At 44.7% G+C, this 21,823-nt stretch overlaps 1 protein-coding gene across 2 annotated transcripts in view; it reads right to left on the reverse strand.

Annotated features, from left to right (window-relative positions):
• PSTPIP1 (proline-serine-threonine phosphatase interacting protein 1) overlaps positions 1-3,327 on the reverse strand; it is a 104,106-nt gene extending 100,779 nt beyond the window's left edge. The window contains exon 1 of one of the 2 annotated variants that reach the window (XM_075897378.2): positions 2,736-3,327. In XM_075897378.2, the coding sequence (XP_075753493.1) occupies positions 2,736-2,746 (11 nt within the window). In that variant the 5' untranslated portion in view covers positions 2,747-3,327. The remainder of the gene's footprint in view (positions 1-2,735) is intronic. The other variant, XM_006126244.5, reaches the window with a different exon arrangement.
• Between the last annotated feature and the right edge of the window lie 18,496 nt (positions 3,328-21,823).

Below are 21,823 nucleotides of genomic sequence, written 5' to 3' on the forward strand. Positions count from 1 at the left end.
ATTAAACCAATTGTAATGATTCATTTTCCAGAAAGAGGATTCAGCTTTTCAAATACGGGCAACTCTGATGTAAGAGGCAGGGTAACCTGCGTTTTTTCTCTGCCCACCCTGATAGGCACAGATCTGCTGCTCTCAAGACATGTATTCACTGCAAAAGCCTGTGGATGAGAGGTTGTTACATAACACTGTATAACAGTTGCTAACACAAGAGAGCTGCCGCCATATAAAACCTTATCAGAGATAAGGTACAATTAATTTTTATTTCCCTGTCACGGTCAGCCACTTAAGAGGGATACAGTGTTGCCTTTAAGTAGCTATGACAAGCTAAAAATGACCCATGCCTCAATTTAAATCCTACTGGAGATGAAGCATAGTGTTTACCTTATAACTGATAATTAACATGACCTCGACCAGGTACGCTGAGCTCAAATATACCTGTACTTGGTCTCCACTAGGTTTTTAAGGAGCTATCTCATGATGTGAAAACCACCATGTTTGGTCATGAAGACATAGCCATAGTTGGTAGGACAAGCTGAATGAGGGAGATTTATCTCTTATTTAAAGAAACACAACAGATCTCTTCCAAAACCTGTATTGCCATTAGACATAGCAAAAACTCATGGATGGTAAATTAACTGCATATCCTGTGACTTAGAGCGCCTAGCTGTGTGAGCTTGCCATATTGTGCAATATCTTGTATATTCTAAGTTTTGATTTTAGGGCTGTTTTTCATTGCGAAGATATAACCACCAGACATATTTCTACCCTATTAACTAATCCAGGTATAAAACTCTTTGTAGTTAAACAATAGCAACAATAAAGGTATGTTCCCGTGTAAAGAGGTGTAAACTTCAAAGCTTAATAGGAGTTATTTAAAAACTAACATTTCAAAGTGCAGACCATGGGTCTTACTAGGGAAAAAACACAATGAAAACTTCCCTAGGGCCATATTATCAGATGGTGTAAATCAACATAGCTCCATGGACTTCCATAGAGGTATAGTGATTTACTCCCACTGAAGATCTGGCCCCTAGAAGGTATATACAAAAATGTATTATGCAAAATTTAAGTTGCACAGTTTAAAAAGAAGTCTCGAAATGCAGAAGCTGAAGTTCCTATAGTATAGCCGACAGGCTACGTTCCTCACCCTGAATTTTACAGTGCGTTTACCAACCTTAACAGAAAAACAGGCCTGGGCAATCTCTCCTAGGTGCACCCACAGTTGAATTAGCAATATTGGAGGAACTTTAATTATTGTATGTTCTGGTTGTATTTTAACTGCTCAAACCTCCTCCTGTGAGCAACTTTCTGAAGATGACTGAAGGGAGGAAAGCTGACCCAGGGAAACCACTGGAGAGCGGGGTTTGGGGTTGACACCCATCACGGGAAGGAGCCCAGTGGCTGTCCCTCAGAACTATAGATATTCCAACATTCACTGGAGATCAGGATTATCAGTGCAGAAGGTTTGTGCTTCCACAGTAGCTCTGGGGCCTTCTCCAACAAGGAGGCATTAAAACTCCAGTGGAAACAAGCTGCTAAGGAATTGGTCACCTTTCAGTAGTGGAGTGGAGAGTAAATGTAAGGAAATGAAGTTTGCCTACTTCTCCTTTGGAGATACAGAGTTTAGGTAGGTTAGCCACTTCTGGTTTTGTTTTTTGTTTTTGTTTTTTAAACCACAACACTGCTCCTTTTTCCTTATCTCCCCGCTCAACTCTGCCTTTGGTCCTTTCCCTCCACTTCATCTCAGGGGGGTTCATTGTGCTGTGGGGAGCTGCATGGAAGTTAATACAGAATAAGAGTTACATTAAAAGTGGATTCTCCTCAGGTTTAGTGAAGGGATGATGAAAGTAGTGCCCTCATCTGCACTCCCTTCCCACATGCAGGCTCCCCATCCTTTGCAGGTGCTTTCCAGGGCTGGGGAGAGGTGTGGAGAGGAAGTGGGATGGGGAAGAAATATCTGTTTCAGTTTGCAGAATCATATAACATGAGCTGTTTTTCTTAAAGCCCCGGCTCCTGCACTCATGGGATTATTTTCATTAAAAAAAATGTTTCTCGCCCTTGTGTTTGCAGAGAAGAGATTGAAAATAGGACAACTAAAGGACCAGAAATGAAAACACAGATTAACCCCCTCCCAAATTTTTATTCAAATTCTTGGGATTAAGTCCTTCTCCATTTTTTTAAAACAAAAGTCCTTGACTCATCAGCTCAGGGTTTGGGATACTGAGCAACCTGAATGCCCTTCTGCATATCTAATTTAGATACACACATAGAGCAGGTGGTTTCATGGGAAGGTTCTGTGTGGGGCTGTTGGTTCAGCCGAGGCTGCAAAAATTCTAAAAGCAAGTATTAGGGAAATCAGAATCATTAGCAACAGTTCACCTGCTCAGAGCAATAACTTCCTAATTCCAACAATTCATTACAAGCACGGGCCCTTGGGGCTGCATGAAAAGCTATGCCTTGTTCCTTTCAAAAGTGTTTGAGTCCTTAGTTTTAGAAATAAAGCATCAGAATGTTACTTGTTATTTAGTTTGAGTTGATCACAGCGCTTTATAACGTGTTTTTTGTAAAAGATCAAATGATCGTCATAGCAAACAGTATATTTTGGGGGAAGGGGGAAGCTTAATCTGCGTCTAAACTCAACTTGAAGACTGAACTGTTATTATATTAATACAAAATCTTTTCAGATGTATAAATGAAGTTATAACACAGGAAATATAGAGGAACTGCACACTTACCCAAAATGCATCTTTGAACTGCAGCTGTGTCATGCCTATTGACTTATGGAGGGGGGAAAATCCTTTAACAGGTTTGCTCTGAGAGCAGAGTAGCAGCGGCACTCAGCTTTGCAGCTGTTGCTATACACCAGCAGACCAGAAAGTGAAACACTTCCACAGTCCTGTCTCTTTTAAAGAGAAAAACAGCACTGGGCAGTTTGAGGAAGCTCCTTGTGGGTGATGTGCTACTGAGAAAGAAAAAAAAACCCAATCCTCACTAACTCAAAAAATAAAAAGCAAACAAACAAAAAAACCCTAAAAAACCCAAGCCTCGCGTCAGACCTGTTTCTCTTCTGGTAAACAGTTAATATTGAAATAAGGAAGCAGAGGGATGTCAAGTGCTGTCAGTCTGCTCCTCGCCGTATATGCATGTGAGCAACTGGCAAAAAAAAAGTATCTCTGAACCTGATCAACTGCACACAAAGAGAATGCAATAAAAAAAAAGGCAAACCAGCATAATAGAAAAAGACAAAGCAGGGAGGAAATCAGATTAAAATAGTCACATGCTGAGGAGGCATTGCAGAAAAAATCATGAACCGCATTTCTTCATGATCTTTTTGGCAGAAGTTCACACACACGCACGCACAGGAAGTATAGCTGCAAAGTTACATTTTGCAGTCCCTTAGCAGGATTGAGGAAATCATAATGCCTTCATTTTAAATATAGATAATTCTCTGGTTTGCAAACGGCCTTCATACAAATGACTATAAAAAAGGATGCATGCTGCCATTGGAATGCTAATCCAGAGCTTTGTCCTGACATCATTGCATAAAGATTTTTAAAATGTGATGATTCAGTAAAATGCATGCTAGCAATGCACCCTGTGTGCTCTGTCAAGTCCTTTGCAAATAAAATGTCAAGGGAGATACTGTCTTATTTACTAAGGCTTTGTCTATACTACCAAGTTTTGTCACCAAAACCTGTTTTTTGGCAACAAAACAGTAAGAGCGTACACACTGCGATGTGACTTGTGTCAGAAAAAACACCCAGTTTCAGCAACAAAAATTTTCATCCCTACAAGAGACTTTTTTCTTTCCCCTTCCTCTATTGTTTACAGCAGGGATGGAGAACCTGTGGCCTTCGGGCCATATCTGGCCCCTCACTTGCCTTGATTTGGCCTGCAGTGGGGCTTGGGGCCCCTCCCCTTCTTCCCCCTCCAGCAGCTCAAGCCAGCACTGGTTCTTCAGCCCCATGGGGAATCTCCAAGTCTCAGTGTCCCCTCTTTTCCCCACACATAGCTGGAGCGCAAGCTCCACCTCTTGCACCCAAACTCCCTCTCAGACCCCGCACCTCCAGCCCACTCCTACTCCCTGCCAGAACGCTCATCCCAACCCTCAGCCCACTTCTGCACTCTACCTCTCTCCCAGAACCCTCTCCTTGGCATTCCTGCACATTGAAGCCTTATTTTGGCCCCGCCCTGGAGCCTGGGGAGCCATAAAATCTACTAGTTTCTGCTCCCCAAAAAAGATAATCCAGCCCTAGGGGGAAGTCCTGAGCCTCAGTGCCCCACTGTGGGGCTGGAGCACAAGAGGAACCCCGACACCCCAAGTTGTGTGAGTGAGGTGAGTGTCTTTTTTTTTCCCCTGCTTCTCAGTTGGGAGAATTTTTTTTCTTTTTTTTATAGCATCTCACTCGAGTGTGCTCCCAGACTGATTTTTCTGTGGATCAGTGACCCTGTCCCCAACCCCACCCCTTCTGCATAAGGTTTGCTCCTTCCCGAAGCATGGAGCTACCTCCCCATTCTCTTGCCCAGAGGTCACTGTCAGTCCACCTTTCAGGAAGACTGCTGCTGCAGGGAGAGGGAAACAGACTGCTGTGCCGTTTTGACTTTCCTCAGTACCCAGAGCTCAGAGCTACTCACAATGTTGCTCCCTTTGGCTGAGGAGGCAGTGGGAGAACTCGCAGAGAATCCCAAGATGAGCAGTGATCAGCTCTGCCTTCCCACAGTTCCTCACACTGGGATAGGTACCTACAGTGCAATGCTCACACTGACATGAGTTTGCCTCCATCAACTGAGAGACCAAGTGTGAACATCCTTTGGTGATTTTAGTTTTGGGTATTGACAAGTTTTGAAGACAAAACTTGGTAGTGTAGACAAGGCCTAAGCATCTGAATACGTACGGTCTAGAAGTAAACGTCAAACTCTAAAATGTGAGGAGTGACTGAGAGGTTAGACTTAATAACTTATCAACTCAGAGGTCTGAAGTTGTTAACCACTTTGAGGAGCAGATATCCACCAGTGGACAGAACACCTCCCCCTTGGAAGACTGAAATGTGGTGTTTAAACCAAAAAGCTAAATTGGCTGACAGCTATTTTTATAGGGCTGAAAATAATTTGTACTAAGGCGGTGTTTTTCTTTTCTTTTTTTTTTTTAAACTGACTTGTCTGTGCTTTTTTCTTTATCGTCAATCAATTTGTGTCAGTCCCTTTCAAATTTTTAAGGGGTTTTCTATTTTAAACTTCTGACTGGAGTTTGAACAAGAAATCTTTTGAGTGTGAGGGGAGGGAATAGCTTATACAGAGTTCTGGAAGTCTTGTTTTCCCAGCAGCATACTACACTACCCACTTCCAAACCTGGCCCACTATATGTTAATTTCAAATGCCCAAGATGAACTCAATAAATTTTTAAATCTTGAAATAGCACTTAAAACAGGTCTCTTTCTTTGAAGGATCTCAAAGCACTTTGCAAACATTGCCCCTGATCCTGCAGCCTGATCTGCGCACACAGGTAGACTTGTGGGCCACAGAGAGACCTCTTGACATTTCTGGGCCTCCCAAGGGGTATAAATGTCTGCTGCCAGTGATGAGATTGAAGAACTTGGTCTGCAATTATTGTAACTGGATATGTGTGTAGTGATGCAAATGTAACATAAAATAGACATGTCCCCTCACTCCCCAGAAGTTCACAATCTGAAAGGCTAGTCACAGGAAAATGGGTCAATGAGCAGAGGGTTGGTGAAGAGAACAAGGAAGGAAAGGTTTGGGCAGGTAGCAGGATTTCAGAAGAGGGAAGGCATTTGGTGAGCGAGGCGTGGGAGACTGGTCAGTGTGAGTAGCATGAAAGAAGCACAGAACCACGAGTGGCAAGGAGAAGACTAAGGGATCAGTTGTGCAAGGAGCTGAGTATGATGGTCTTGATCTAACACAGCCCGCTGAGCAAATGCTTCACTTCAAGGCTGGGAGATGGTCCTGCTTGCTGGCCCCAATCCAAAGAAAGGGTTTAAGCACGAATACTCAGCATCTTGCACAGTCAAGCCCTAACGCAGTGGTCACCAACCATTAGATCGGGATCTACCAGTAGATCTTGGAGCCTCTGACAGGTGATCCTGACTGGTTTGGCCAGGAAGCTATCAAGGTCTGGTACTTCAACTGCCCCTCCACCTACTGTCATACTGCTCCTGCTCTCTGCCTTGGAACTGGTCCCTGGAGCCTCCTGCTTGTTGGGCAGGGTGTGGGAGCGAAGAGAGGGGGTGCTGTGTCCCTCATCCCCCCACTCCTGTACCCTGTCTCCACACAGAGAGAAGGAGATGGAGGGAGCTTGGCAATGCAAATCTGTCACTCTCACACACTGTGGCTTTGTCTACAGGGAGAGGCATAAAGATCTTGTGCAAAAAGGGGTTTCTGAGGAAAACGGCCACGGCCACACTGCTTGTTTTTGCACAAAAAACCCTGATGCAAAAATGGCTCGAAATAGATTATGCAAATAAAGTGTGACAAAATGCTAATCAGCACTTCATTTGCATTGCCTCTTCTGGCAAAAGCCATAGTGTAGACAAAGCCTGTATGTGTCTCTCTGCTTCTCACAAACACACACTGTCTTTCCCTCTCATGTCCTGAGCTAGCACGTACATGGGTGTTTGTTACTACTTTTACTGCTTGAAGAGTGTGTTAGTTTTGGTTTGTGACTGGTCTGTGCATTTCATAACTTTCATTTCTCTCTGATGCTTAAATTTAATTATTTGTAGTGAATTCTAAAATGCTGAACCTGTCATAGCTGGAGTCATTATTCCCTAGGCAATTGGGCTCCTGAAGGTGGCTGGTGTGTCCCTGCAGCCCCTGAGAAGGTCAGAGCAAGAGGTCTCCACATGCGTCCTTGTCTGCAGACCATTGGTCCTGCAGCTCAGTAATGGAGAACAGTGAGGCTGTGGGGTTGGTGCCTGTAGATGGGGGGCAGCGCCTGGAGCCACTGCTGTACATGCCAGCTGTTTTCAGGAGTGGTGCAGGGCCAGGGCAGGAGTAAGCCTGCCTTAACCCCAGGGCTCCATCCCTGGGGCTGTCTGGCTGCTTGCAGGGTGGGTGGGACTTGAGCCCACAACCATACCATCTCCAGACACGTGCCCTCTCCCCACCTCTGTACCTTCAGAGGTCCCTTATCCTGCTTTCCTAATGCAGGAGCCAGCTCCAGCTTCCTTGAAAGTAGGAATAAGAGATCCTCCGGAAAAGGCTTTATTTTCCGGAGAATCACGTCTAGACTGGCGCTTTTCTCCGGCTTATATTCAAGCTGGAAAAAAGCGGCAGCCATGTTAATGCAAATGCCGCGGGGGATATTTAAATCCCCCGCGGATTTGCCTATTCCAAAGTCTACATTAGCATCCCTTTTCCGGAAAGGGGTGCCAATGTAGACACAGCCATAGGCTTTGCTGTGCAAGGAGAGAACAGATGCATTTCACTGCCATTTACAATTAATGGCTTTCTTAAGTTGTTGTTAGACTCTTTAGCTTCTCATCTAAATTTGTGTGATCTGTAGTGTACATGGATATTTGGACTGAGGCTGTGTGAAGGGGTGACCTCTACAAAATGTCCGGCCTCCCTTCCCCTTCTTCCCAGACCCCCTAAGCCATCCTTTCCGGTCAAGGAACTTGTAAGATTTATGGTCCGTACGTTCACCCCAGAGCAGGGTATGAGGGGGGCCTGGGCCCACCCCCTCTCCAGGCCCCAGCCCAGAGCCCTAAGGTGGGGGATGTCCACTTTCCCCCACCTGGCTGATGGGTCTCAGCGCCTCAACTCCTGAGCCCACAGATGAGCGCCCGCCCTGGGCTGCTTCCTCACCCCCGCTCACTCCTTTGGCCCTTCTCCTTGGCCCAGTGACCCCTCTCCCGTCTGCCTTCCGTTCCTCCTCTGGTCGGGGTGGTCTGCCCTCTTTTGTAGACCACCCACCATCCCCTCTCCGGTCCTCCTGCGCCTGCACCAGCCTCTGCTGTGTTTGCTCCGCCGCCTCCTTCGCAGGCCTTCCCCGACCTGCTCTCCAGTGCGCCTGTGCTGGCGTCCCCCGGGTTCCCTTCTGAGATGCCCGTGCTAGCGCCCTCCCTGCTGGGCGTTCCTCCCCCACCCCCACGGGTCTCTCCCAACCTGCCTCTTACTGCGCATGCGCCGGCACTCCTGGGGTTCGCTTCGGGGTGCCTGCGCTAGCATCTATCGCCCCGCCAACTGCCCTGCGTGTTCTGGCTGCCGCCGCTGCTTCCTCTGCCGGAGGGGAGGTCGGCCAGTCGCCACCCGCCTCCACGGACCAGTTCGGGGCTGTGCGGGGTTTCTTCACCCCGTCACAGGCTGCTGTGTATTGAGGATAAATAACTTGCTAGCCCGAGGCTCTTGAAAACTGCACAAAGAAGTGCTGAAATACATTACGTTAAACGGTTTATACACTCTACTTCCAAGGAACTTGCCTTGTACGAATAATTATTTATAGCTGCTGAAAAGAGAATTGAGAGCAGGCTTCTAATCTCAGGAGACTAGCAGGTGTCGTTGATTAACTCTGCTAGTGCAGATGCAGCCCCAGAATTCTCAAGCTCCTTGGGGCCAAAGCTAATCAATTGATTTTCCAGAGTTCAAATTAGTGGGTCTAGTGAAGACATGCTAATTCGAACTGAGAGGGCACGCTCCTTGATGCTGGAGTAAGGGAAAGCCGGGGGAGTAAGGGAAGCCGGGGGAGAGTGTGCTCCCTTCGACTTCCCGTTGCGTGGAAAGCACCAAAATTCAACTTAAGATACTTCAACTTAAGCTATGCAATTAACATAGCTGAAGTTGTGTATCTTAATTCAAACTTATCCCCTAGTATAAACCAGGGTGAGTGAAATGAGCTAAGATCAGAATTTGACCATCCAAAAGTTTCCATTTAACATCTTTAAATATATGAAAGAGACAACACATTTCTACTTGGCATTTTCTCTGAAGAGGGATAAGAAGTAATAGTGGAGGAGCAATAAGCTACCTACACGTTGGGGAATAAAATATCTTTTAAAAACAAGTCAGAATCATACCACCAATGGATCTTTCATGGTAACAATTGCACCATCAACAGTAGTGAATATATGATTTTCCAAATGCCCCTTGTTTTCTGCCTGCTGACCACCAGCGAGATCTCCGTATAGCACGTGTGTACATGTGCTGCTAGGCAGGATCTGAAGACATTCTATTGCTGCAAAACATTTTAACTCATTCTGCACTATTATTTTTAACTCATATCAGCATGCTTCATCAGCATGTTTCATAGCTCTGTCCCTTTTTTCATGGTAACAGCAGGGACTGGGAATGACAGAGAGCTGCTTCTCTCCCCTTCCATCCAGCCCTTTCACCTGCCCTATCACAGTAGGAAGTTTGTCCTGAAGCACTTAATGAGGGAAAATGCATTAGAAGACACATGGTAAATAGAAATGCCACTGAATATAATGTTATATACAACCCGAATCAAAGTAAGGGCTGGTGTACACTTAAATGCTACAGCAGCATAGCTGTGCTGCTTTAGCACTTCAGTGCACACTAGCTATGCCAACAGGAGAGATGTTCCTGTCAGTGTAAATAATCCACCTCCCTAAGAGGCAATAGCTGGTTTGACAGAAGAATTTTACCATTGACCCAGTGCTGTCTACATGGGGACTTAAGGTTTGTTTATGCTGCTCAGGGGGTATGGATTTTTTACATCTCTTAGCAATTTAGTTATGCCAACCTGAGTTTGTAGTGTAGACCAGTCCTCAGGATGCAGTTACCTTTTCTTTCCAAGTAAACAGGACTTTCATATATTTTGCAAATCAACAAATTACACCAAGAAAATAACTGTCTTCCTCTTACCAGTACCTGCTCAGCACCAGGGACAATGGTATCTATAAAACTAATAATTCATGAGACATTTTCAATTAGTCAGAAATGTCACCAATACTAACCTCAGGGTAATCACATATAGAATTCCTTCCAAATGAATTGAGTTAATTATGAGGATGAGAGTGTATTACATTTATTGTACTTCATCATTCATTCTGGCTTTTTCCCCCTTCCTTCAGTCACATTTACCATGTACATTGCATTTCAGAGTATTTTCATAACTCTGGTAAAGTAAACAGAAAATCATAGAATCACAGAATACTAGGACAGGAAGGGACCTTGAGAGGTCATTGAGTCCAGTCCCCTTCCCTCATGGCAGGACCAAATACTGTCTAGACCATCCCTGATAGACATTTATCTAACCTGCTCTTAAATATCTCCAGAGATGGGGATTCCATAACCTCCCTGGGCAATTTATTCCAGTGTTTAACTACCTTGACAGTTAGGAACTTTTTCCTAATGTCCAACCTAAACATCCCTTGCTGCAGTTTAAGCCCATTGCTTCTTGTTCTATCCTCAGAGGCCAAGATGAACAAGTTTTCTCCCTCCTCCTTATGACATCCTTTTAGATACCTGAAAACAGCTATCATGTCCCCCCCTCAATCTTCTCTTTTCTAAACTAAACAAACCCAATTCTTTCAGCCCCCTTCATAGGTCATGTTCTCTAGACCATTAATCATTCTTGTTGCTCTTCTCTGGACCCTCTCCAATTTCTCCATCTTTCTTGAAATGCAGTCCAGAACTGGACACAATACTCCAACTGAGGCCTAACCAGCACAGAGCAGAGCAGAAGAATGACTTCTCGTGTCTTGCTCATAACATACCTGTTCATGCATCCCAGAATCATGTTTGCTTTTTTTGTAACAGCATCACACTGCTGACTCATATTCAGCTTGTGGTCCACTATAACCCCTAGATCCCTTTCTGCCGTACTCCTTCCTAGACAGTCGCTTCCAATTCTGTATGTGTGAAACTGATTGTTCCTTCCTAAGTGGAGCACTTTACATTTGTCTTTATTAAACTTCATCCTGTTTACCTCAGACCATTTCTCTAATTTGTCCAGGTCATTTTGAATTATGTCCCTATCCTCCAGAGCAGTCGCAACCCCTCCCAGCTTGGTATCATCTGCAAACTTAATAAGTGTACTTTCTATGCCAATATCTAAACTGTAGATGAAGATATTGAACAGGGCCGGTCCCAAAACAGACCCCTGTGGAACCCCTCTTGTTATGCCTTTCCAGCAGGATTGTGAACCATTAATAACTACTCTCTGAGAACGGTTATCCAGCCAGTTATGCACCCACCTTATAGTAGCCCCATCTAAGTTCTATTTGCCTAGTTTATTGATAAGAATATCATGCGAGACGGTATCAAATGCCTTACTAAAGTCTAGGTATACCACATCCACCGCTTCTCCCTTACCCACAAGACTCGTTATCCTATCAAAAAAAGCTATCAGATTGGCCTGACATGATTTATTCTTTACAAATCCCTGCTGGCTGTTCCCTATCACCTTGCCACCTTCCAAGTGTTTACAGATGGTTTCCTTAATTGCTCCATTATCTTCCCTGGCACAGAAGTTAAACTAACTGGTCTGTAGTTTCCTGGGTTGTTCTTATTTTCCTTTTTATATATGGGCACAATATTCGCCCTTTTCCAGCCTTTTGGAATGTCTCCTGTCTCCCATGATTTTACAAAGATGATAGCTAGCGGCTCAGATACTTCCTCTATCAGCTCCCCGAGTATTCTAGGATGCATTTCATTAGGCCCTGGTGACTTGCAGGCATCTAACTTTTCTAGGTGATTTTTAACTTGTTCTTTTTTTATTTTATCTTCTAAACCTCCCCCCTTCCCACTAGCATTCACTTACCTTCAGACTTCTCAGTGAAGACCGAAACAAAGAAGTCATTAAGCATCTCTGCCATTTCCAAAATTCCTGTTACTGTTTCTCCCTCCTCACTGACCAGTGGGCCTACCCCATCCTTGGTCTTCCTCTTGCTTCTAATGTATTTATAAAAAGTCTTCTTGTTTCCCTTTATTCCCGTAGCTAGTTTGAGCTCATTTTGTGCCTTTGCCTTTCTAATCTTGCCCCTGCATTCCTGTGTCGTTTGCCTATATTCATTCTTTGTAATTTGTCCTACTTTCCATTTTTTATGAGACTCCTTTTTTATTTGTAGATCATGCAAGATCTCGTGGTTAAGCCAAGGCGGTCTTTTGCCATATTTTCTATCGTTCCGATGCAGCGGAATAGCTTACTTTTGGGCCCTTAACAATGTCCCTTTGAAAAACTGCCAACTCTCCTCAGTTGTTTTTCCCCTCAGTCTCGATTCCCATGGGACCTTACCTATCAGCTCTCTGAGCTTACCAAAATCCGCCTTCCTGAAATCCATTGTCTTTATTTTGCTGTTCTCCCTTCTACCCTTCCTTAGAATTGTGAACTCTATAATTTCATGATCGCTTTCACCTGGTTTATATGTTTAAAAGCTGTCCTGTGAAAAGTTCACCTATTGTGAACTCTAGAGGGAAACTATTAATGAATAGAATGCAAGTCCCAAATTCTATCTGTATGTGTGCAAGTGTGAAAATAGCAGTTTATGCATTTGAGAATAGTTGTTTTTAGCTGACCTCATTTTAAGAGTAAAACCTTTTGTAAGTAAATATCAATGATTTAGTACAGGATACTTTTAATTAATGTCTGCTTGAAGAATGTGGTCCTTGGATTTTCTTACATTATATTTTGCTTAAACTATAAAAAAAAATTAAGTATATGGATATTATTCTTACTGGAGTGTGTTGAAATCATTTTGTCATAACCCCACATACTATGTCTACTCCCTTACCTGGGAATAAAGTTTGGAAATACAGTTGACTCATGCCATACTAATTCCTCTCCCCACCAACACAATTTTTAGTGCTTTGCTCTTCTTTATACTTTTTGTCTGATGAGCTCAATGTTCTTTTCTGACATACAATGAATTAAAGGCCATGGCACCCAGTGCAGGAGGGAAGCATTATATTATGTTAACAGAGTAAAATGAGATTCAAAGAGGGAGGTTAAGTGATTAGTTTGGTCATGTCTGTGCTACAAACTACAGTTAATGCAATTTAGGTCAATGTACAGTTGCCATAATTTGTATGTTGCTCAAGCCCATGTATACTTACCTTGCATCAGAGCTGCACATGCTCACTTATGTGTGCTTGCATTGATACAAAGTACAGTGCATTCCTGTGGGCCATGCACTGCCAACCAGTACAATGCTTTGGGGGGCATTTTTGTAAAGTTTTATGGGATATTAATGACTTGTGCTCTCTGACAAGAGAGCAAGTTCTGAGCATGGAAATTTTTCCAATTTATGAAACCAAGCTATCTATGGTTTTAGCCTTTATAGAGCTACATTGACAGTGGAGAAGCAAATGGCAATCACACTCTGGAAGTGCATGACACTGGATTAATACTGATCCGTGTTGAATTGTTTTGGTGTTGGAAAACCAACAGGCCATTGTCATATGAGCATCTGAGACTATTAATCAAACCACAACTAATGGGAGCTGTGAGGCTCCATGCCTGCAGATGCTTTGATAAACAAAGTATCTCACATCCTGCCAGCAGCTTAGCCCCTGCTCTAGGACACTGGAATCAGATCATGGGCTTATAAGGATACTTTTTAATAACAAAACATAAAAAAACAAACTTGGAGAAACATTACTTGGTCGATAGGTGTTACAGAGCAACTAAAAGGGATAAAAAGGGATTAAAACACAGAGAATTGCTTCCCTGGGATTCAATTTGGAAAGTTACAATGTAAGAGGGGGGAATTACATGTGCTCAGCAAAAAGAAGTCCAACAAACCAAAAAATAAAGAAAGTAACCTAATCACATCTGACTAAACATTCTCTATTCTACTGACATACCTGAAGTTTCAAGGTTTAGTCTTTTCCTAAGCATGGATGTCACTGACTCCTCCATGCCTGGCTCTCTGGTTTAATTCATGTCTGTCCAGCTCTGCTCTGGTCACACAAAGAAAGGAACAGGAAAGTCATGCTTTCAATTTAAACATCCACACTCTGTTTCCACTGGCCCTCCTGGCTTCTTGCCAACTCACTTCCTGCTTCCCTAGCATCAGGTCCGGCTTTTGGGCAAGGCGAGCACGGCTCACTCATTGCCCTGATTGGGAGCCACGCAGCTGTGTGGGTCAGCCAACCACAAAATGCAGCCTTGGACCCTGCGAACTCTTTGGCCGGGCCTGCCTAGCATTCCTGGAGACTCTCTTGAACCCGCTCTCTATGTTTTTAGCACTTACAGGCAAAACAATTAGGATTAGGTTTCAAGAGTTAACCATCGTGAAAAAACTGTAATTAACTGAATGACTGGAATGTCCAGAAAAGAATATTATCCCTCCAATCCATCACAAATCTACATTAAGTATTAGTGTCTTTGCCTACTGGTTTCTATTCTGTTGAACCTAGAACTTTGGCTTTCAGCTCTGTGATGCTTGCGGTACATTTATTATCTGGATCATCCCTGACAGGTGTTTGTCTAACCTCTAATTACAAAGATTCAACAACCTCCTTAAGTGATTTGTTCCAGTGCTTTACTACTCTTGACAGTTAGGAAGTTTTTTCAGATGTCTAATCTAAATTTCCTGTGCTGCAGTTTTAGTCCACTGCTTCTTCGCCTGTTCTCAGTGGATAAAGAGAACAATTTATCTACCCTTTTAATGACAGAGTTCTAGTCATAGCACCCTGGTCTCTTATGTAATTGTGTAACAGTGAAGATAAGAGGCTTAATTGTAGACAGTCTGTTACAGTGGAGATTATTGAAACATGGGGGCCATGACTGGGCTAATGAGATAATTAGGTCAGTAAGGGAAGATATATAATTGGCAGAAACAGTAAATATGGAGGAGCGCAGAGAGTGAGGTTGGTGTAGGGAGCAGTGATCATAGAATTCTCCAAGGCCTACAAAGAGAATATAGTTTGCTATTTTGGGATTTATAGGTCAATCATGGGCTTCAGCATTTGAGTTTGTTGCCTGAGAAGATCCAGTATGTCCTGAGAAGATCCAGTATGTCCTATTACATTTCTTGCTCCCTGTGATGTAGGGACTCTGAGTCCAGGGCCTGTTAATAAGAAAAGATTCAAGAAACAGAAACTAGAAGAAAAGATAGCTTGGATGGTCTGTAAACTAATCTCTTCTGTCTGAGAAGCCGTCATAACTCTCATTGGAATGTAGTTGGGGCGAGCAGTCTCATAGTTACTTTCAAGACCATTATGAAGAGCTCGTTGCTGAGAGGTGCAATTGTGGCCATTTGTACTAACAGTAAGGGTACGTCTAGACTACATGCCTCCGTCGACGGAGGCATGTAGATTAGCCAGATCGGCAGAGGGAAATGAAGCCGCGATTAAAATAATCACGGCTTCATTTAAATTTAAATGGCTGCCCCACTCTGCCAATCAGCTGTTTGTCGGCAGATCGGGGCACTCTGGACGCGCTGCGCCGACAAAGAAGCCTTTTTTGATCGGCACAGGTATGCCTCGTGAAACCAGAAAGGCTTCTTTGTCGGCGTGGCGCGTCCAGACTGCCCCGATCTGCCGACAGACAGCTGATCGGCAGAGCGGGGCAGCCATTTAAAATTAAATGAAGCCGCGATTATTTTAATCGCGGCTTCATTTCCCTCTGCCGATCTGGCTAATCTACATGCCTCCGTCAACGGAGGCATGTAGTCTAGAAACACCCTAAGTTACTACAGGTTGTACCTACAAAATCAGGCACTCTCTGTCTGGTAACATCCCTGGTCCAGCAGGACCATGGATGCTCCTGGACCAGAGAGCCCAGGAGCCTAAAGGCAGAAGGGCCAGTCAGGATGGACAACAGGGTCAGGAGCCTGGCTGTGGAAAGCATGGACCCTGGGAGTGCAGGGCTGAGGCTGAAGCCCCATGGCAGTGCGGTGTCAGAGACTCCGCGGCAAACCTCAGGAGAGCAGGACTGGAGATGGAGCCCGTGGCTGCCCCCAGGGCACAGGGCTGGGGCTGGGGTTGCGCAGGGCTGGGGTTGGAGCTTCAGCTCCATGGCTGCCCCCAGCTGCATGGAACCAGAGCCCCTCAGTAGAAGCTGGAGCCTATGCCACCCAGGGAGCCAGCTGTAGCTGGGCAAGCATCCCAGACAGACTGGGGGAGGGGGAGGCAGGGTTGCCTGCTGGGGCAGCCTGCCAGCAGCGGGTGATAGGCTTGGAGACTGGTGGCAGGAGACCTCCCCTGGTCCAACAAATTCTCTGGTTCGGGACTGCTCAGGGTCTGACGATGCTGACCAAGGAGGTCCAACCTGCACTTCATAATGCAGGGTTATGTTTGTGGTGGGTTGAATACAGATTTGAGTCCTAAAAGCTAGGAGGGTTCAGATTTCAAATCCTTGAATTTAGGATGGTTCTGATCACAGTTTGGTTCTGCACATTATAATGATATGGAGCTAGTTTTTTTTTAATTTGGTCTCAACTTTAAAATATTCCTACACATACAGTGCTTCCAACATGACACTTTTCACTGATATGTTAATGATTTATAGTTCTCTGATAATGCAGACAATATACTTTCTCTTCTAGATAGATGTTGGGTGGGGGGGCTCTATAGATGGCAATTATAAAAAGAGGAACATAATTAGATGGTAATATTTCAGACTATGTGGGTATCTAGTTAATGTACATGTCAAGTTTCCTTGGATAAATTACCACTCCTCAAAATCACTGTGCATGTGAAATGGAAAATAGTAGGAAACTATCTCTGTCAGATATAAAGCACCTTTCATGATGATAGCTAAGGAACAACCTTATATTAATGTTTAAAATTAAAACAATACAAACTCTAGCAGTCTATTGGGTCCTTAAATCTATACACACTGATAATAGTGAAGCATAATTTTTATCTCCATGTGGGAAATCACAGCTAAAACTTCCAAGCGTTCTGCTGGCTATCTGGAAGCTGCCATTTTTATTTTCAGAGAAATGGATGTCAGATTTTCAATGAGAAGCTTTATAACTATCCTTAGTTCTGTCGATTTACAATTATTTTACACCACCTTATCCTCTGTGACAAGCCAATCTCAGTTCCTATGGTAACATCAACTGCAGCCAGCAGGCCTCTGAGTGATTTGTTAGACCTCTTTTAAAGTTCAGCTCTTGCTGCTGGCTGAAAGCTAAATGTAAACCAGCAAAGTTGGGATTCAGTGTTTCCAAAACTCTGCAGCATGAATCACAAGGAGGAAAGTTAAAATATATATATTTTAAAGGGGTCTTATTCAATTGCCTTGACACAAATCCACTGTTTATAATATAGAACTTCTCTTTAATTGGTGTTTTGCTTTAATTTAATTCATATTTAAAATGTAAACCAATCTGAGAACCCCAAATATTCATGAAAGTGAAACCCATACTGAATTCTTGATGACATTTAGCTCTTGCATAGCACTATTCACCTGGGGTATGTGTACAATACAGCACTAATTCGAACTAACTTAACTCGAATTAGTTAATTCGAACTAAGCTATTTCGAACTAGTGCATCTAGACCTAAAAACTAGGTCGAATTAGCATTTAGCATTTAGCATGTCCACACTGAACCAAAGTTAAGGCTGGCCGGAAGCAGTGCCGGCAGGGCATCAGGTTAGGACTTAGAGCGTGGAGCTGCTGTCTCAGGCTAGCCGAGGGCTGTGCTTAAAGGCACCCGACCCCCACCCCGGACAGACAGTTTTCAGGGTTCCCCACTTGCTTGTCTACCTCGATGAGGGACAGCAAAGCAGTCCTGACTTGGAGTGCCCTGAGTGCCCACACTCGGCACATCACAGCACTCGGCCATCAGCCCGGCTGCACTTGCCGCAGCCTGCCATCCGGGGAGGTCAATAGGGGGGCTGCAGGAGAGCTTCCACCCCGAGGAGCCCGCAGAGCCACCCCACTCCTCCCCATCAGGGGCTCGTACCCCATTCCTCCCTCACCTCCTTCCACTTACCCCTCCTTAGCCCCCCTTCCTGATGTAAAAAATAAAGGACACGTGTGTTCAAAAATAGAAACTCTCTTTATTTAACAAAACTGGGGGGAAGGAGCGATTAACCTCTGGGGAGACTGGGAAAAGGAGATGGAAGAGGGGAAGAGAGAGGGTGGGACAGGGGAGGGGGAAACCTGGGAGGAAGGAGCTGGAACGGGGAAGCCAGGGGAAGAAGGAGGAGGGGAGGTATCAAACTATGGTACGCCATATCTTCAGTACAGTGTACAGATGTGATCTCCTCACCCCAGAAAAGATATTTTGGCCTTGGAAAGGGTTCCGAAAAGGGCAACTAAAATGATCAGGGGTTTGGAACAGGCCCCATATGAAGAGAGGCTAAAGAGACTGGGACTGTTCAGCTTAGAAAAGAGGAGACTGAGGGGGGGATATGATAGAGGTCTATAAAATCATGAGTGGTGTGGAGAGGGTGCATAAAGAAAAGTTCTTCATCAATTCCCTTAATAGAAGGACTAGAGGACACCAAATGAAATGAATGGGTAGCAGGCTTCAAACTAATAAAAGAAAGTTCTTCTTCACAAAGCAAATAGTCAACATGTGGAACTCCTTGCCACAGGAGGCTGTGAAGGCTAGGACTATAACAGAGTTTAAAGAGAAGTTAGATAAAGTCATGGAGGTTGGGTCCATGGAGTGCTATTAGCCAGGGGGTAGGAACAGTGTCCCTGGCCTCTGTTTGTGGAAGGCTGGAGATGGATGGCACGAGACAAATGGCTTGGTCATTGTCTTCGGTCCATCCCCTCTGGGGTAGCTGGTGTTGGCTGCTGTGGGCAGACCGGCTACTGGGCTAGATGGACCTTTGGTCTGACCCAGTACGGCCATTCTTATGTTCTAAGCTCAGGGCTCAGGGTCAGGGGTCTCACTGGACCACCTTGATTTTCATGCAAACCTGCCCCTGGGTTTGCACGTGGCCTTTGGTGGCCAGGCTGGCAGCTATCCTGCCCTAGACGGCCACTTTCCTGTGCCTAGTGAGGAGGTCGTGGACGTTGGAGGCCTCCCCTCAAACCTGGATGGTCCACGATCTCTGCACTAGACCAGGCAGGCGCCCGCCTCTTGTGGCCCCGGGCAGGCTCCTGGGAGCCGCCAGCCTGGTCCCGGGAAGAGGCAGAGGGCTGGGTGGCAGCGGGTGGCTGGCTCGTGCCGTGCCAGGTGCCGGGTCTGCTGGCTGGGTGCTGGCAGACTTGTACCTGGCACGGGCACCATAGCCAGACTGTGACCCTTTAAGGGGTCTGGGGCAGAGAGGGGGGCATAGAGTTTCCCTGGTTGTGTCCAGAGTGGCCACCAGGGAAAGCTGGGGAGGGCTAGCCTCCCACTAGTTCGAATAAAGTGGCTACACAGACCTTAATTCGAACTACTTAATTCGAACTAGGCGTTAGTCCTCGTACAATGAGGTTTACCTAGTTCGAATTAAGCGCTCTGCTAGTTTGAATTAAGTTCGAACTAGCGGAGCGCTAGTGTAGCGCCTATCAAAGTTAATTCGAACTAACGGCTGTTATTTCGAATTAACTTTGTAGTGTAGACATAACCCTGTAGATTTCAAAGTGCTTTACCAAGGATCACAACCTTGTAATCTCCATGGGTATGTCTACACTACCACCCTAGTTCGAACTAGGGTGGTTAATGTAGTCATACAGAGTTGCAGATAAAGCCTGGGATTTGAATTTCCCGGGCCTGATTCGCATAAAGCCGGGCGGCGCCATTTTTAAATGTCCGCTAGTGCGGACTCCGTGCCGCGCGGCTACACACGGCACGGACTAGGTAGTTCGGACTAGGCTTCCTAGTCTGAACTACTGTTACTCCTCGTGAAACTAGGAGTAACGAGAAACGAGGAGTAATGGTAGTTTGGAATAGGAAGCCTAGTCTGAACTACCTAGTCCGTGCCGCGTGTAGCCGCGCGGCACGGAGTCCGCACTAGCGGACATTTAAAAATGGCGCCGCCCGGCTTTATGCAAATGAAGCCTGGGAAATTCAAATCCCAGGCTTCACTTGCAACTCCATATGACTACATTAACCACCCTAGTTCGAACTAGGGTGGTAGTGGAGACATACCCCATGTTACTAAGGGGGAAAGTGAGACACAGAAAGACATTACTTTCCCCAGTGTCAGAGCCAGGAATAAAAACTAAGCTCCCATCTACCATCCAGGTCTCTATTCAGTAGAACCATGTATGTTCCTGTAATGATGGAAATGTTAGAAAGTTAAAAGACTTGCTCATCCCTGCACACAACGCAATGCATTTATCAGTAATATTTGTATTTTCTTTTCCTACCTGACTTAGGTCCCACTGAAGTCAGTGTCAGTTTTTCCATTGACTTCATGGCAAGTTGGGACAAGTGTGATATTTGAAGTGTGCTCTCAGCAGAGCTATTAGTTCTGCTTACCATTGAGAAATTTATAAATGGATTCTGTCCTGTATTAAAATTGTCCCATTTAGTATTTCCCCCCAAATTATTATTTCAGTACCCAGCTGAAATAGGGGCCCTAGTGTGTTTGGTTCTGCTCTAATGTACTCTAAGAGACAACCCCAGCTGCAAATAGATACACTGTAAATAGATAAAGGGCGAGAGCAGAAACAGAGAGGTGAAATGACTGGGCCAGGGTTACTGAACAGGTCAATGACAGAACCCACATATCCTTAGTCCTAGTCCTGTGTTCTGTCCCCTGTACCTCACTTCTTCCCCCTGTGATCTTCTCATAAAAGGCTGTTCGTAGGAAATCTACCATTCTCTTAGAAATGAAACTTCCTTGTCCTTTTAGTGTTACAGATTTATTTGGCTAGTAGATATCCAAAAGTTATTTTATTTTCTTGTTAAGTCTTAATGCTAAAGGCCAAAGTTCTTGTCTTTCACTGATAACCAATGCTGGTAGTTGGACCATTCATAATATTCACATAGTGGATGACATACTGGTTTGTTTCATGGGAAATAAAGTGGCTGAAATAATTTGAACACAGACAGCTAGCTTGCAGTCTAACTTGATGATGGAGTCTTGTTCTACTATAACATTGGATAAGTGCTCTAACCACCAGCACTGACCTATGTGACAACTTCTGGTGGTTCTTTGTAGACATGGTAGAGATGAGCGCTCCATGGCTTGCAGTAGAGAAAACAGAAAGCTTTCTGTGTCTGTAAGTGCATTCCAGCTCCCTCACTGCTACCCTTTGCACGTTCTAATGACAAAGTCGTGGTGGTGGTTTATCCCTATCGGCCATCGGCCATTACATTCAGTGAAATGCAGTGCCACTATGTAAGAGCTAGCTAAGTAGGCAACATACACAGATTTCACAAGGCTAATTTCCTAAGCAGGAGTCTTTGAATATCTTGCACTCTGCAATGAGACCTTTTAATGTTTTACAAATTTTAATTGATGTAAAAACTACATACAGAGAGTGAATCTCTGCCATGGAAATGCACTCACCTTGGAGGTAACGTGGCAATTGTTTAATAGTTCCCAGAAAATGTAACCAGTGGATTAGGATAAAAAGTTAAAAATATCTTCTCTGATTGAAACTATAGAGAAATGTACAAAGGTAACTGTTCCTTAGGAAGCTGGTGAGATTGCATAGGGAGGGGGTGGAATCTCCATCCCTAGAGGTTTTTAAGTCCCAGCTTGATAAAGTCCTAGCTGGGATGCTTTAATTGTGGTTGATCCTGCTTTGGGCAGGGGGCTGGACTTGAGGTCTCTTCAGGCCCTAGGATTCTATGGTTCTATATTCGGAGTTTGCAATGACACGCCTAAATCTTGTGAAAAATCTTTATTTGATCACAAGTCATCAAAATATGTCACCTCCAGCAATCAGTGTCCTTTATCTAATAGATTCCTGCTTTGTGCCATGAGAGGCATCAGTTTGCTACTGATTTGGAGTACCTCTGCATGGCAGCTAACAGGTGTAATTCCCAGCTCCAGC

The sequence above is a fragment of the Pelodiscus sinensis genome, chromosome 14 (genome assembly GCF_052426305.1).
Source record: "Pelodiscus sinensis isolate ZL-2025 chromosome 14, ASM5242630v1, whole genome shotgun sequence".
In the NCBI taxonomy this organism is placed as follows: Eukaryota; Metazoa; Chordata; order Testudines; family Trionychidae; genus Pelodiscus; species Pelodiscus sinensis.